Source organism: Lepidochelys olivacea, assembly GCF_965140295.1.
Source record: "Lepidochelys olivacea isolate rLepOli2 genome assembly, chromosome: 1".
In the NCBI taxonomy this organism is placed as follows: Eukaryota; Metazoa; Chordata; order Testudines; family Cheloniidae; genus Lepidochelys; species Lepidochelys olivacea.
In genome coordinates this window covers 59,354,557-59,366,995 of record NC_140411.1, presented here as the reverse complement: position 1 = coordinate 59,366,995, position 12,439 = coordinate 59,354,557, and the positions used below count along the sequence as shown (strand labels likewise).

The 12,439-nt window shown below is 43.6% G+C and overlaps 1 protein-coding gene across 3 annotated transcripts in view; it reads left to right on the top strand.

The window, feature by feature from the left end:
* Positions 1–12,439, top strand: part of FNDC3A (fibronectin type III domain containing 3A) — a 204,597-nt gene that overhangs the window by 17,579 nt on the left and 174,579 nt on the right. For all 3 annotated transcript variants that reach the window (XM_084620294.1, XM_084620293.1, XM_084620292.1), the window contains exon 2: positions 10,721–10,849. In XM_084620294.1, coding sequence (XP_084476420.1) covers positions 10,748–10,849 — 102 coding nt within the window. In that variant the 5' untranslated portion in view covers positions 10,721–10,747. The remainder of the gene's footprint in view (positions 1–10,720; positions 10,850–12,439) is intronic.

Below are 12,439 nucleotides of genomic sequence, written 5' to 3'. Positions count from 1 at the left end.
TAGAGCTCTACCATATTCACGGTCTACTTTGGTCAGTTTCATGCTCATAGGATTTCAAAAATTGTAAATGTCACGATTTCAACTAATTTAAATCTGAAATTTTCTGGTGTTGTAATTGGGGCGAGGGGGATTGCAGTACTGCTACCCTTCTGCACTGCTGCTGCTGGCGGCGGCGTTGCCTTCAGCGCTGGGCAGTTGGAGAGCGGTGGTTGCTGGCAGGGAGCGCAGCTCTGAAGGCAGATCCACCACCAGCACAGAAGGATGGCATGGTATGGTATTGCCACCTTTACTTCTGTGCTGCTGCTGGTGGGGCGCTGCCTTGAGAGCTGGGCACCTGGCCAATAGCCATCTCTCTCCAGCTGCCCAGCTCTGAAGGCAGCACAGAAGTAAGGGTGGCAACCCCCCAAAATAACCCCCTGCAACTCTCTCTTTTGGGTCAGGACCCCCAATTTGAGAAACGCTGGTCTCCCCTGTGAAATCTGTATAGTATAGGGAAAAAGCACACAAGACCAGATTTCACAGTCCGTGACATGTTTTTCATGGCCACGAATTTAGTAGGGCCCTAGGTATAGGGCTTGTTTACTTGGGGAGTTTAGTGCGGTGTAAGCTAGGATGTGAATTTAAAATGTACTAGCCACTCCGCATTAACTACTTACAGACCCCCCTATACTTTAATTTGCACTGAATATCATCGTGCACTAGCTACTCCACAGTTGCTGCTCTCAGCTTTTTTTCCCCAGAAGGGTTCTGTATGCTTACAGCTCTGTATTCTAACTTAAACCCAGAACAAATTTATAACAGAGTTTCAGCCCGGGAGGAGTAAATAAATTAAAATGGTCAGTTGTGTTGGTTTTTTTTGGACAACAAATCTATTTTTGAATTGTAGGTTGCATAACGTCTTTTCAGTTGGTCAAATAAGTATCTCCATTATTTAGCTGTAGATGGTTGAGAGCCATTAAGTTGTCTCTGTCAATTCTCATGTTAAAGTAAGAGCTTTTCCCTTGTTTGATATTAACAAAAACAAACTTGAAGTGAACTGAAAGGAAATTGTATTAAATATGCTGTTAATAATGAAGATCAGTACTGTTGTACCTCACGATACAGAAGACATAGCCTGTGTTGGAAGAAGTTTAAACTAACATTGATAAAACAGGAAGGCTAAGTTAGCTGGATAACCTAGAAGCAGGAAAAAAAACCCAAATGAAACCATTCCTTGTTATGTTTCTCCTCAGATTATTAGAATCTACTGTCAGCACAATGGTAAGGATGATGGTTGCTTGCTTCTGAAAGTCTTTTGAGTCTTTCTGAGGTGCTCTTTGAGTAGATAGATATTGGAGAATAAGCATTGTTTGTCTACTTCCTATATAGCAGAAAGTATGAGTTAGTTGTGATGACCTCAAATATTGACACACTCTAATCAAGGCTTATTAGGAGGGAGGTGTGTGTTTTATTTTTATAAAATAAATCTTGAATAATTTTGTGCATTTCCTGCTCATTTAAAAATATGGTAACGTAGTATGGGTTTTTTAATTCAATTTAATTTTTGTATTGTGATGTTACGTTCCATATTCTTTATGGAAATGTGCTTATGATATGGATATGACATAACTGAGAAATACTTTATGCAAGATGGCTCATGTGAGATATCATTGGAAAGGTTATAATTTACCAAATGTGATTATCCAATTTGTATGCCTGTATCATTTCTGTATCTGAAGTTAGAAATATTGACCATGTATTTGTATTTCAAATGTGCTACTTTGGGTGACTCCCGCAACTAGCCCTTCAGGTACAACAATGCAAAGCCCGACAGGGCTGATGGCCCATCAGCAAAAGACAATGGGCTGTGAAAGAGCTTAGTCTTCCTGTGGATGCTCCAGTCAGGCTACGAGTAATGGCGGCTATGACCCTGCTGAGACGTGTGACTGAGTCACCTGGTACTGGACCTCTCCCATCCCCCATTGGAATGCCAGTGTTTTTCCATGGGAAGACAAAGGGTTTTCGCCATACACAAATGCTATATAAGGTAGGGGAGTGACATCATCATGGTTCTCCTCTGCCTCCCCACCCAAAGAGACACTGAAAAACATCTAGAAGCAAGAACTGAAACTTGGGGGGGTCAGAGTTGAGCCCAGGCTGGAAGGGCATCTAGCTTTTGAGTAATAATACCCGAAGTTTCAAGCTGCAGACCAGTGCAGCTGACTTTCAAGACACTTTGTAATCTCCCTGTGACGATACTTAGGGTGAGAAATTGCTATTTGTAGCCAATTTCTTTAGTTAATCAAGCTTAGTTTGCGTGGTTTTTTTTGCTTAGTAATCTGCTTTGTTCTGTTTGCTATCCCTTTAACCACTTAAAATCTGCTTTTTATAGTTCATAAATTAGTTTTGTGTTTTATTAAATCCAGTTTATGCAATTTCTAACTGGGGCGGGGAGGGCAAGAAAGTGTGCATATCTCTCTTCACAATGAGGAAGAGGGCGAATTTTTATGAGCTTGTGCTATGCAGATTTTTCTGTACAGCACAAGACAATATCCCTTTGGGCTTATCTCCCAAAAGGGGTGTGCACGTGAGTGCTGGGTGAGTCCTCTGACACAGAGCTGACTTCAGTCTTTGTCTGCAGCTGGGTGTGGCCCTACCTGTGTGTGGTACAAGAGGCCGGAGAGCCTAATTCAGCAAAACAGGGAAAGGGAATCCAGGCTGGTGGAGCAGGAGGGGGTCAGTGAAACCCCAGTACAGTAGGTGGCATCCCGGATTGGGGGGGAGGTCCAACCCATCACATGTATATATTTGATTCCAAAGCTAGGTTAGTGTCGTTCAAAATTTTAAATAATTTTTGAAATACAGCGATACAATCTTAACAACAAGCTACATTAGTTTTAAAAATCAGGCCTAATAACACACAGTTCCAAGATGCAGTAGTCTTAAATTTCTAACTTTTCATTGCTGTAACACCTCTACTGTATAAATGTCAGAGTTTTCATGAAACATCAGATTATTATATACACACCAACATTACATTGATAAAATAAGTCACATATACAGGACTGCCCTGCATTGACATTATTCAGTATAAAACAAACATACAACTGAAGAAGAATTCTACACTCTACTCCACTGGTACTTGACACTCATAAGTTCTAGTTAAAATAATGGACCAAGGACTTTGGTGATAGCATTTTTTCTCCTTAATTAAGCATTCATCATGACTGTCACCTTTTATTTTTTGCCCTATCGTCAGACTTTTTGTGTATCGTTACCATAGCAAGCCACTAGCCTCAATGATATGGTTGATAATGGGTTGTAGGTTTCCTTTGTTGTGCCGGTATACTCTATCAGAGGATGGCTCTAGACTGTTCTCAATGGTAGCAGATGACAGAACGAGGAGTAATGGTCTCAAGTTGCAGTGGGGGAGGTTTAGATTGGATATTCGGAAAAACTTTTTCACTAAGAGGGTGGTGAAACACTGGAATGCGTTACCTAGGGAGGTGGTAGAATCTCCTTCCTTAGAGGTTTTTAAGGTCAGGCTTGACAAAGCCCTGGCTGGGATGATTTAACTGGGAATTGGTCCTGCTTCAAGCAGGGGGTTGGACTAGATGACCTTCTGGGGTCCCTTCCAACCCTGATATTCTATGATTCTATCAGTTGTCGTGGGATTTACGTGCTGTAAAGGAGCCATTAAAGGGTCACGACACCAGGGCTGACCATCTCCAAATTGAAAAGGAGTAGTTGTGGCACCTTAGAGACTAACCAATTTATTTGAGCATAAGCTTTCGTGAGCTACAGCTCACTTCATCGGATGCATACTGTGGAAAGTTTAGAAGCTCTTATTATATACACACAAAGCATGAAAAAATACGTCCTCCCACCCCACTCTCCTGCTGGTAATAGCTTATCTAAAGTGATCACTCTCCTTACATTGTGTATGATAATCAAGTTGGGCCATTTCCAGCACAAATCCAGGTTTTCTCACACACACACCCCCCACACACACACAAACTCACTCTCCTGCTGGTAATAGCTTATCCAAAGTGACCACTCTCCTTACATTGTGTATGATAATCAAGATGGGCCATTTCCAGCACAAATCCAGGGTTTAACAAGAATGTCTGGGGGGGTGTGGGGGGTAGGAAAAAACAAGGGGAAATAGGCTACCTTGCAATTAAGCCTACTCTGCAAATTACTTCCTTGCTTTAAGTATTTGAGACTCTATTTAGAAAATTTACATGCTCATCAATTTCAAGATTGAAACAAAGAAAAAATGTGGTTTTTTTAGCAAAGAGAACCACCCACAACAATCTTTGGGTGCTTATTTATATTTGTAGGGATGTATGTGATATCCCTCTTGCCTGCCTGCCCTCATTGCAATGGGTAGTGACTTAAATGTATAAGACTATTACAAGAAAAATATCCTTGTGGTATTTCTGACCTAATTGAAACCACAGAGAAATCTTGTTCGAATTCTGCAAAATATAAATTAAGACCCAGCCCAATTTCTGAATAGGAACAGTGGTTTCAAAATTTAAAATAATCATCAATTACATAGAGGGGTGTGTCTCCAACAGAAGGGAAGGGGAGTGTCTTCTATTCTCCCTGGTAATTAGTAGGTGGTCAACACAAAAACATCTGCTCAGACCTGATTCTATCTTTATTATTACATGCATGAGTGATTGTTAGTGTTTAAACAAATACTTGATTCTTGCCCCTATCCTTTTTGTATTATTGTGTTCTTCTGTGAGGTGTTTCTTGTTAGGGGAGTTTATTTTGGGGGTTTTGAGAAGAGAAGGACTACCCTGACAAACTGCAGAAGGACGCTCTGATGTTTAGTGAGCTCTAAGGATTTGGTCAGGCAAGATCGCATGACACCTAAATAGACCATTAGCAGTTGAGCTGTAGGACTGTACCGAGCACCTGTTCTACTCTGTGCAGCTATCCCATCTACAGTACTAGGGAAGAGGCACAATGTATTTTATCATTGTGCTTGTTGTATGGTCACATTTCTAACAAGCATCATGGAAAGGGGCACCATTTTGTGGAAGTTTTTAAAATTTGCACTTAATTGAGGTTTAATTTTAAACATCTTAATTTAATTATTCTCTCTCAATCGTCAAAGTATTAAACTTTTAAACTTTTGCTTTGTTTCTGTGCCAGCTTGTTTTAAAGAATTGTTCTAATTGATTGCAAAAATTTTTACACATTAACTTACAAGTATGTTCAATATGCTCTGCTAATATTAAGAAAAATAAACTCTATAGTTTAAAGGATTACATTAATAATGCAGATTGGTGATCAAAGCTACCAGAGTCACTTCTCAAAAATCTCAAATTCCTTGCCTAACAGCATTTCTTCAGTTCCCCTTTTTTAAAAATTATATTAATCTGCCACTCACTCATGGTTCTCACCACTCCCGTCTTCATTACAGCATCCATTTTCCTCCTCCTTCATCCCCCCCCCCAATGCCTGCATTTCCCTATCCTTGTTACTCACCCTTGCACAATTCCCACCAGCTGGTCCTTTTCCCTTCTCCAGCCCAGTTTCCCCCCTCCTCCCACCAGCATAAACCCAGTGCCTACATCCACACTCTTTTGTGCCACTATCTCTGCTGACATTTGCCCTAATCCTTGCCCTCCTTCTATCCTCTGCCTCCCACACACGTCCCTGCCATGACTTTCACCCCCTCATGCCACCATTTCTAACCTCAGGCCCATTCCCTTCCTTGCCCACTCTTTTTTCTCCTTCTCCTCCTATCTCTGGAATGCCCACGTCTTCTCTAAAAAGATGACCACTATCCACAACCTCTTCATATCTCAGTTCCTTCAGCTCCTAGTTCTGTGACTTGGATCCCATCATCTGACTGCCCCTGCAGCTGTCCTCTCTTACAGAGGACTCTCCTTCTACCACACTCCCAGCCCTTGAAGCCCAACACCCCAACCATGGTCCGATCTCCTGTCCCATTCCTGAAGCTTCCAACCCCTCATTTCTCCTTTTTCCACTCTTTTTTTCCTTTTTTAAATAAAAGTGACTCTGACTCTTCATCCCTCTCCCCCTCAATGTTGCTGTCATCAACCATCCACCCAGTTCATCCCATCCCTATCAGCCTTTCTCTTTGTTTTTGACCCCCCCCTCTCTTTTTCCTCTTCCTCATCCTTGCTGACTTCATTTTCCATGTTCATGATCCAGCTGACCCCTTAGCTGCATGTTTCCTTGTCCTCATCTCGCCATTCAACTTACAGCCTTGGTTCAACTGTCCCACTCGCCACCAAAAGGGCCATTCACTTGACATGGTCTTCACAAAGCACTGCGCTCTCTCTTGTCTCTCAGTTGTTGAGTTCCCCCACTCCAACCATCACCAGGTCGCTTTCAGCATCTCCCCCTGCATCCTCCTTTATGTCCTGTTACTCAGCCTTCCTGTGACTTCCAATCCACCAACATAGATAACTTCTCCTTTGCTCTTTTTTCCTTTCTTAAATTGTTATGGTTGTTGATTCACTCCAAGCTTTGCTCTTCTCCACTCTGATTTTTACCCCTCTCTCCCATCGCAAGGTCTGCCCTGCCAACCCCCAGCCTTGCTCCTGCTTTCACTCTGTGAAGAGTTTCTGGCAAAAATCCCATGACCAGGCTGATTTCCTCCACTACAGATTTGTTCTCTCCTGCTTCTCTTCTGCCATCTTCCTAGATAAACAACTCTACCTCTCCAACTTAACTGAATCACATGCCCTCCTTCCCAGCCACCTTTGACTACCTTCGCAAACCTTTTCCTCCATTTGCTTCTCTCCACATAGGATCTCACTGATTTCAAAAAGAAAACTGACAAAATACGATGCAACTTTCCCCCTCCTTTTCAGCCTGCCTTCCATTCCCCTTCCTACCATTCTTCCCTTCTCCTTGTCACAGGCGCAGAAGTTCTGTTCTCCTCTGATCCCTCAACTTATCCCAGTGACCACAACCTGTCCCATCTCTTGATCTCCCTTGCACCCAGTCTCCTTCCTACCTTTCTCTTCTCATTAACCTCTCATTCTCTGCTGTCTTTCTCCTCACGATACAAACACACTTTATTTTCTCCCACTTTAAAAAAGCCCACCCTTGACCCCACTTGCCTCTTTAACTACTGCCTCATCTCCGTTTATCTCTAAGCTCATTGAACATTCTATCAGAAGTTGCTTTCCTTCAGTTTTATAAAGGACCCTCTCTAATCTGGTTTTTGCTCCTTGCTCTCCACTGAAACTGCTCTCATCAGTGACTTCTAATTAATTCTTCCTAGCCAAAGTTCAGAACCAATACTCCGTCTTTATTCTCCTTGACCTGTCAGCCACCTTCGAAGGCACTGAAAATGTTCTTTTCAAAAAAATTTTTCCTTTGGCTTCTGTGATTCTGTCCCTCTCTTGGTTCTTATCCTGCTTTTCAAATCATTCCTTCATCGTGTCCTTCAGAGGGTACTCCTCATCCCACCTCCAACTTTCTGTGGGTGTTCCATAGGGCGCTGTCCTTGGTCCTCTTTTCTTCTCCCTCTAAACTTTATCTCTGGGTAATCTCATCTCCAGACTCGAATTTAACTATCATCAACTGTGTGGACCTTCACTTCAGATAACTCCTGTTATCTTCTGTACAAATTAAAATCTTGGTCCAGCTCTCTGACATCTCCTCATGGATGTCTACCTGTCAACTCAAGATTAAACATGGATAAAATAGAGCTCTTAATGTGCCCCCTAGAACGCTTCCTGTTACCTTCTTTCTTGATTACTGTGGATACCGCCACCATGCTGCCTGTCATTCTCTTTGACGTCCTCTCATCCAGGCTACATCTAAATCTTATAGATTCCTTTCTGGATAACGCCTCTAATATATGGCCTTTCCTGTCTATCCACTCATCTAAACCTCTTGTCTAGGCTCTTATCTTGTGTCTCAATTATTGCAACATCCTTTTTTCTGGCCTTGATAAGTGCACTGTTTCCCTACTCCTATATGTTCAGTATGCTGGTATAAAGATGATCTTTCTAGCCCACCAGTTTGACCATGCCACCTCTCTGCATCCCTCCAGTGGCCCCCACTATCCTGTCACATCAAATATAAGCTGTTCGTCTTCACTTTCAAACCCCTGGCCTGTCCCCCACCCTACCTATAATATCTCATTGGCGATCAAGATGTCAACTCTGGCATCCATGATGCCATCCTTTATTGCCCACTTGTTAAATTTTCAAACAAGCACCTTCAAATTTTCTCCTGTGCTGCCCCTCAGGCCTGAAAGGAGTTCCCTGTAAATATCTGCAAAGCTACCTCATTCAAACCCCTCCTTTTCTGTGATACCTAAAAAATATTGGCAACATTTAGGTGATGGGTATGCTGAGACCACTAAACAATGGAATCATGTTGACCAATATTGTCTTGTTTTCCTGCACTCCCCCATCTGACTGTATCCAGCTGTTGTCTTTTATTTTATATTTCGATTGTAAACTTGACCGTGGGCAGGAACCATCTTTTTGTTCTGTATTTATACAGCACCTAGGACAGCAGGGCCATGGTCCATAACTAGGGCACCTAGGTGCTACAGTAATAAAATAAATAATAATAATAATGAATTGACATTAGATCAAATTGTACCAGTGCATTTGTTCATAACAATGCTAGACATTTGTGCACTTTCAAGCCTTTCTAATGTAACACAGTTCCCTTAGATGAGTTGTGAACAGTGAGAATTAAATCTTGGACCTCTGGGTCTAAAACCATTTAGTCTCTACTGACTGACTTAAAAGGCTGACCATCTGTTGGCTCAGAGGCTGCAGTGAACTCATAAACCCCTGTGATTCAGCCACCAGAGGGGGCCAGAGACCTAAAGAGCAGAGACGGGCAAACTATGGCCTGCAGGCCCCATCCAGCCCGCGGGACTGTCCTGCCCGGCCCCTGAGCTCCCAGCCGGGGAGGCTAGCTGCAGTCACTCCCCCACTGTTCCCCCTCCCCTGGAGTTATGCCGCCACGCGGGCAGCGGTCTGGGCGGCGGGGATGCACACTCCTGCAGGGCAGCGTGGCGGTGTGTCTAGCTCTGGCTGGGCGGCGTGGCTGCCAGACATGCTGCTCTGAGTAGCATAGTAAGGGTGTCGGGGCTGGGGGGGGGGTTGGATAAGAGGCAGGAGGTCCTGGGGGGCAGTCAGGGAGCAGGGGGTGGTTGGATGGGGCAGAGGTGCGGGGGCGGTCATGGGATGGGGAACAGGGGGCAGTTGGATAGGGTAGAGGTTCGGGGGGGGGAAACGGAGGAGGGTTAGATGGGGGGGAGTCTCATAGACTTTAAGGTCAGAAGGTTTCAGAGTAACAGCCGTGTTAGTCTGTATTCGCAAAAAGAAAAGGAGTACTTGTGGCACCTTAGAGACTAACCAATTTATTTGAGCATGAGCTTTCGTGAGCTACAGCTCACTTCATCGGATGCATACTGTGGAAACTGCAGAAGACATTATATACACACAGAGACCATGAAACAATACCTCCTCCCATGCCACTGTCCTGCTGGTAATAGAAGGGACCATTATGATCATCTAGTCTGACCTCCTGCACAACGCAGGCCACAGAATCTCACCCATCCACTCCTTTAACAAACCCCTGACCTATGTCTCAGCTATTGAAGTCCTCAACTCGTGGTTTAAAGACTTCAAGGTGCAGAGAATCCTTCTGCAGGTGACCCGTGCCCCACACTGCAGAGGAAGGCGAAAAACCCCGGGTCCCGGGGGGCGGTTAGGGGTGGGGGTCCCGGGATGTGGCGGTCAGGAGACAAGGAGCAGGCAAGGTGGGTTGGATTGGGGGTGGGGTTCTGAGGGGGGCAGTCGGGTGGGAAGTGGGAGGGGTTGGATAGGGGGCGGGGGCCAGGCTGTTTGGGGACATGTGCACAGCCTTCCCTACCGGCTCTCCATACAGTTTCGCATCCCAATGTGGCCCTCGGGCCAAAAAGTTTGCCCACCCCTACTATAGAGTATAATTGTGGGTTACACTAGCACAACGGTTTTCAACCTTTCCAGACTACTGTATCCCTTTCAGGAGTCTGATTTGTCTTGCCTACCCCAAGTTTCACCTCACATAAAACAGCTTACAAAATCAAACATAGAAACACAAAAGTGTCACAGCACACTATTACTGAAAAATTGCTTACTTCCTCATTTTTATCATATAATTATAAAATAAATGTATTGGAATATAAATGTTGTACTTACGTTTCAGTGTGATCCTTGAGACTGTTTTTTCACTTGTGGGACTTGTCTAAAGCTGAAGCCCTGCTACATGGGGCTGAAGCATGTAACTTAGCTTTGTGTGCCCCCGGTGGTGTGGGACTCTGTGCAATTGCCCTGCTTGCCACCCCCTAATGCCAACACTGCACTTGCAAGCCCCCCAAACCCATCCCATAATCCCCTCCTCCCCATGGGCTGCAAGCCCTAGGTTGAGAAACTATTATCTAGATGAATTGCATACCCCTTGGAAGACCTTTGAGTGCCCCCAGTGGTACATGTACCCCTGCTTGAGAGCCACTGTGCTAGCATTTCAAAATAACCTTAAAGTCATATTTATGGAAAGGTCCTTTGAGATGTGTTATGAAAAATATTTATACTGGTGCATTTAATTATCTTGTTAACTTTACTTTTTAACACTGAAGACTATTTTAAAGGATACTTACTATGAAATCCGTCTTCATGTATTAAAATATATAATATGTACATTATGTAATTTTGGTAGTTTTTCTTTACAGGTGATCCTGTGAATTAATGTACCATCAATGATGGCAGAACACCCGCCACTACTGGATACTACTCAGATTATAAGTAGTGAAATTCCTCTTCTACCTGCCCCTATTGTTAGCGGTGATGGAGCACAACAGGTAAAGAAACTTCAATACCTTTGCTTTCTTTTATGCCATATATACAAAAGAAATGTCATTATGTACCAGCTGAAGAGGTGGGATATTTGAAAAGCTCCAAATCCTGAAAAACGCCAAAATGCTCATTAGCAAAAGTCGTGAAAATAATAGTCACACCATTCTGATATCTCTTGAGAAGTCAGTGTAGATCTAGGCTCATTGTGTTTTGTTCACTTATTAGGCTGTGGAATAGAGAAACTACAGTCTGGGTGCTGCAGGTGCCAGATTTTGATCCTTTTCTTAAGACATTTACATTGCCTATAGAGATGGTAAATATTTCCAAAAACTTTTTGGTATTTAAGATGAGAGCCTGTTAGCTATTATCATAGAGTTTAAGGCCAAAGTGGACAACCAGATCATCTAGTTTGATCTCCTGTATATCACAGGTCACAAACACCACCCAGCACCCACACACTAAACCCAACAACTGAAATTAGACTGAAGTATTACAGCCCAGAAGAGACTAAACTGTTGTGTGCCACAGGTAGAGACTAGGCAGTACCGAGATGCACCAATGCCAGAGTCTCCTGAAATGGCAGGGAATTGATTAAGGGAGATATACCCAGATAATTCCTGCAAATAACCCACATCCCATGCTGCAGAGGAAGGCAAAAACCCTAGGTCACTGCAGGTCTGACCTGGGGGAAAATTCCTTTCCAACCCCACATATGATGATCAGTTATACCCTAAGCATGTGAGCAAGAACCAGCTAGCTAAGCCCATGAGAGAGAGAATCCTCAGTGCTACCTCAGAGTACTGGCCCACCCTGTCTTGTCCCCCATCTCCAGCCATGGCCATCTCTGATCTTTTAGAGGAAGGAGACAAAAAACAAAAAAAAGAGAATACATTGATGGGTGAGGAGTGTGTGGAAATCCCTTCCTGATCCTTGCAATTGGCCAGTTGAAGCCCTGAAGCTTGAGATTTGAGGGGCATAAGACATAAATCAGAAGGGACCCCCAGAGCTGCCAAGCCCTGCCCCCACCATCACATGCAACCCTATCATATAATCCCATTCATAAATTTATCCATCTCTCTCTCTCTCAAAACTAAGGTGTTTGCACCCACAACTCCTATTGGGAGGCTGTTCCAGAATCTCACTCCTCTGAAGGTTTCTAACCTTCTTCTAGTTTCCAGCCTGAATTTGGTCACAAGCAGTTTATACCCATTTTGTTCTTGTGCCAACATTGTCCTTTAGCTTAAATAGCTCTTAATCCTCTGTGGTTCCTTTTTCAGCCTTCTTTTCATTAGGCTAAAACAAGCCAAGCTCTTCCAGTCCCCTCTCATAACACAGACCCTACATTCCCCGAATCATCCTTGTAGCTCTTCTCTGCACCTGTTCTAGAAAGATGAATTCAAACTGGAACATGGGCAACCAGAATTCTATGTCATATTCCAAATTAGTTCTTACCAGTGCCTTGTACAATGGTATTAATATGTCTGTATCTGTACTGAAGATGCCATGATCCCTCTTAGGATCACATTTGCCTTTTTTTGCAGCTGCATCACATTGGTGACTCAGTCATTCTGTGATTGACCAACACACTCAGGTCA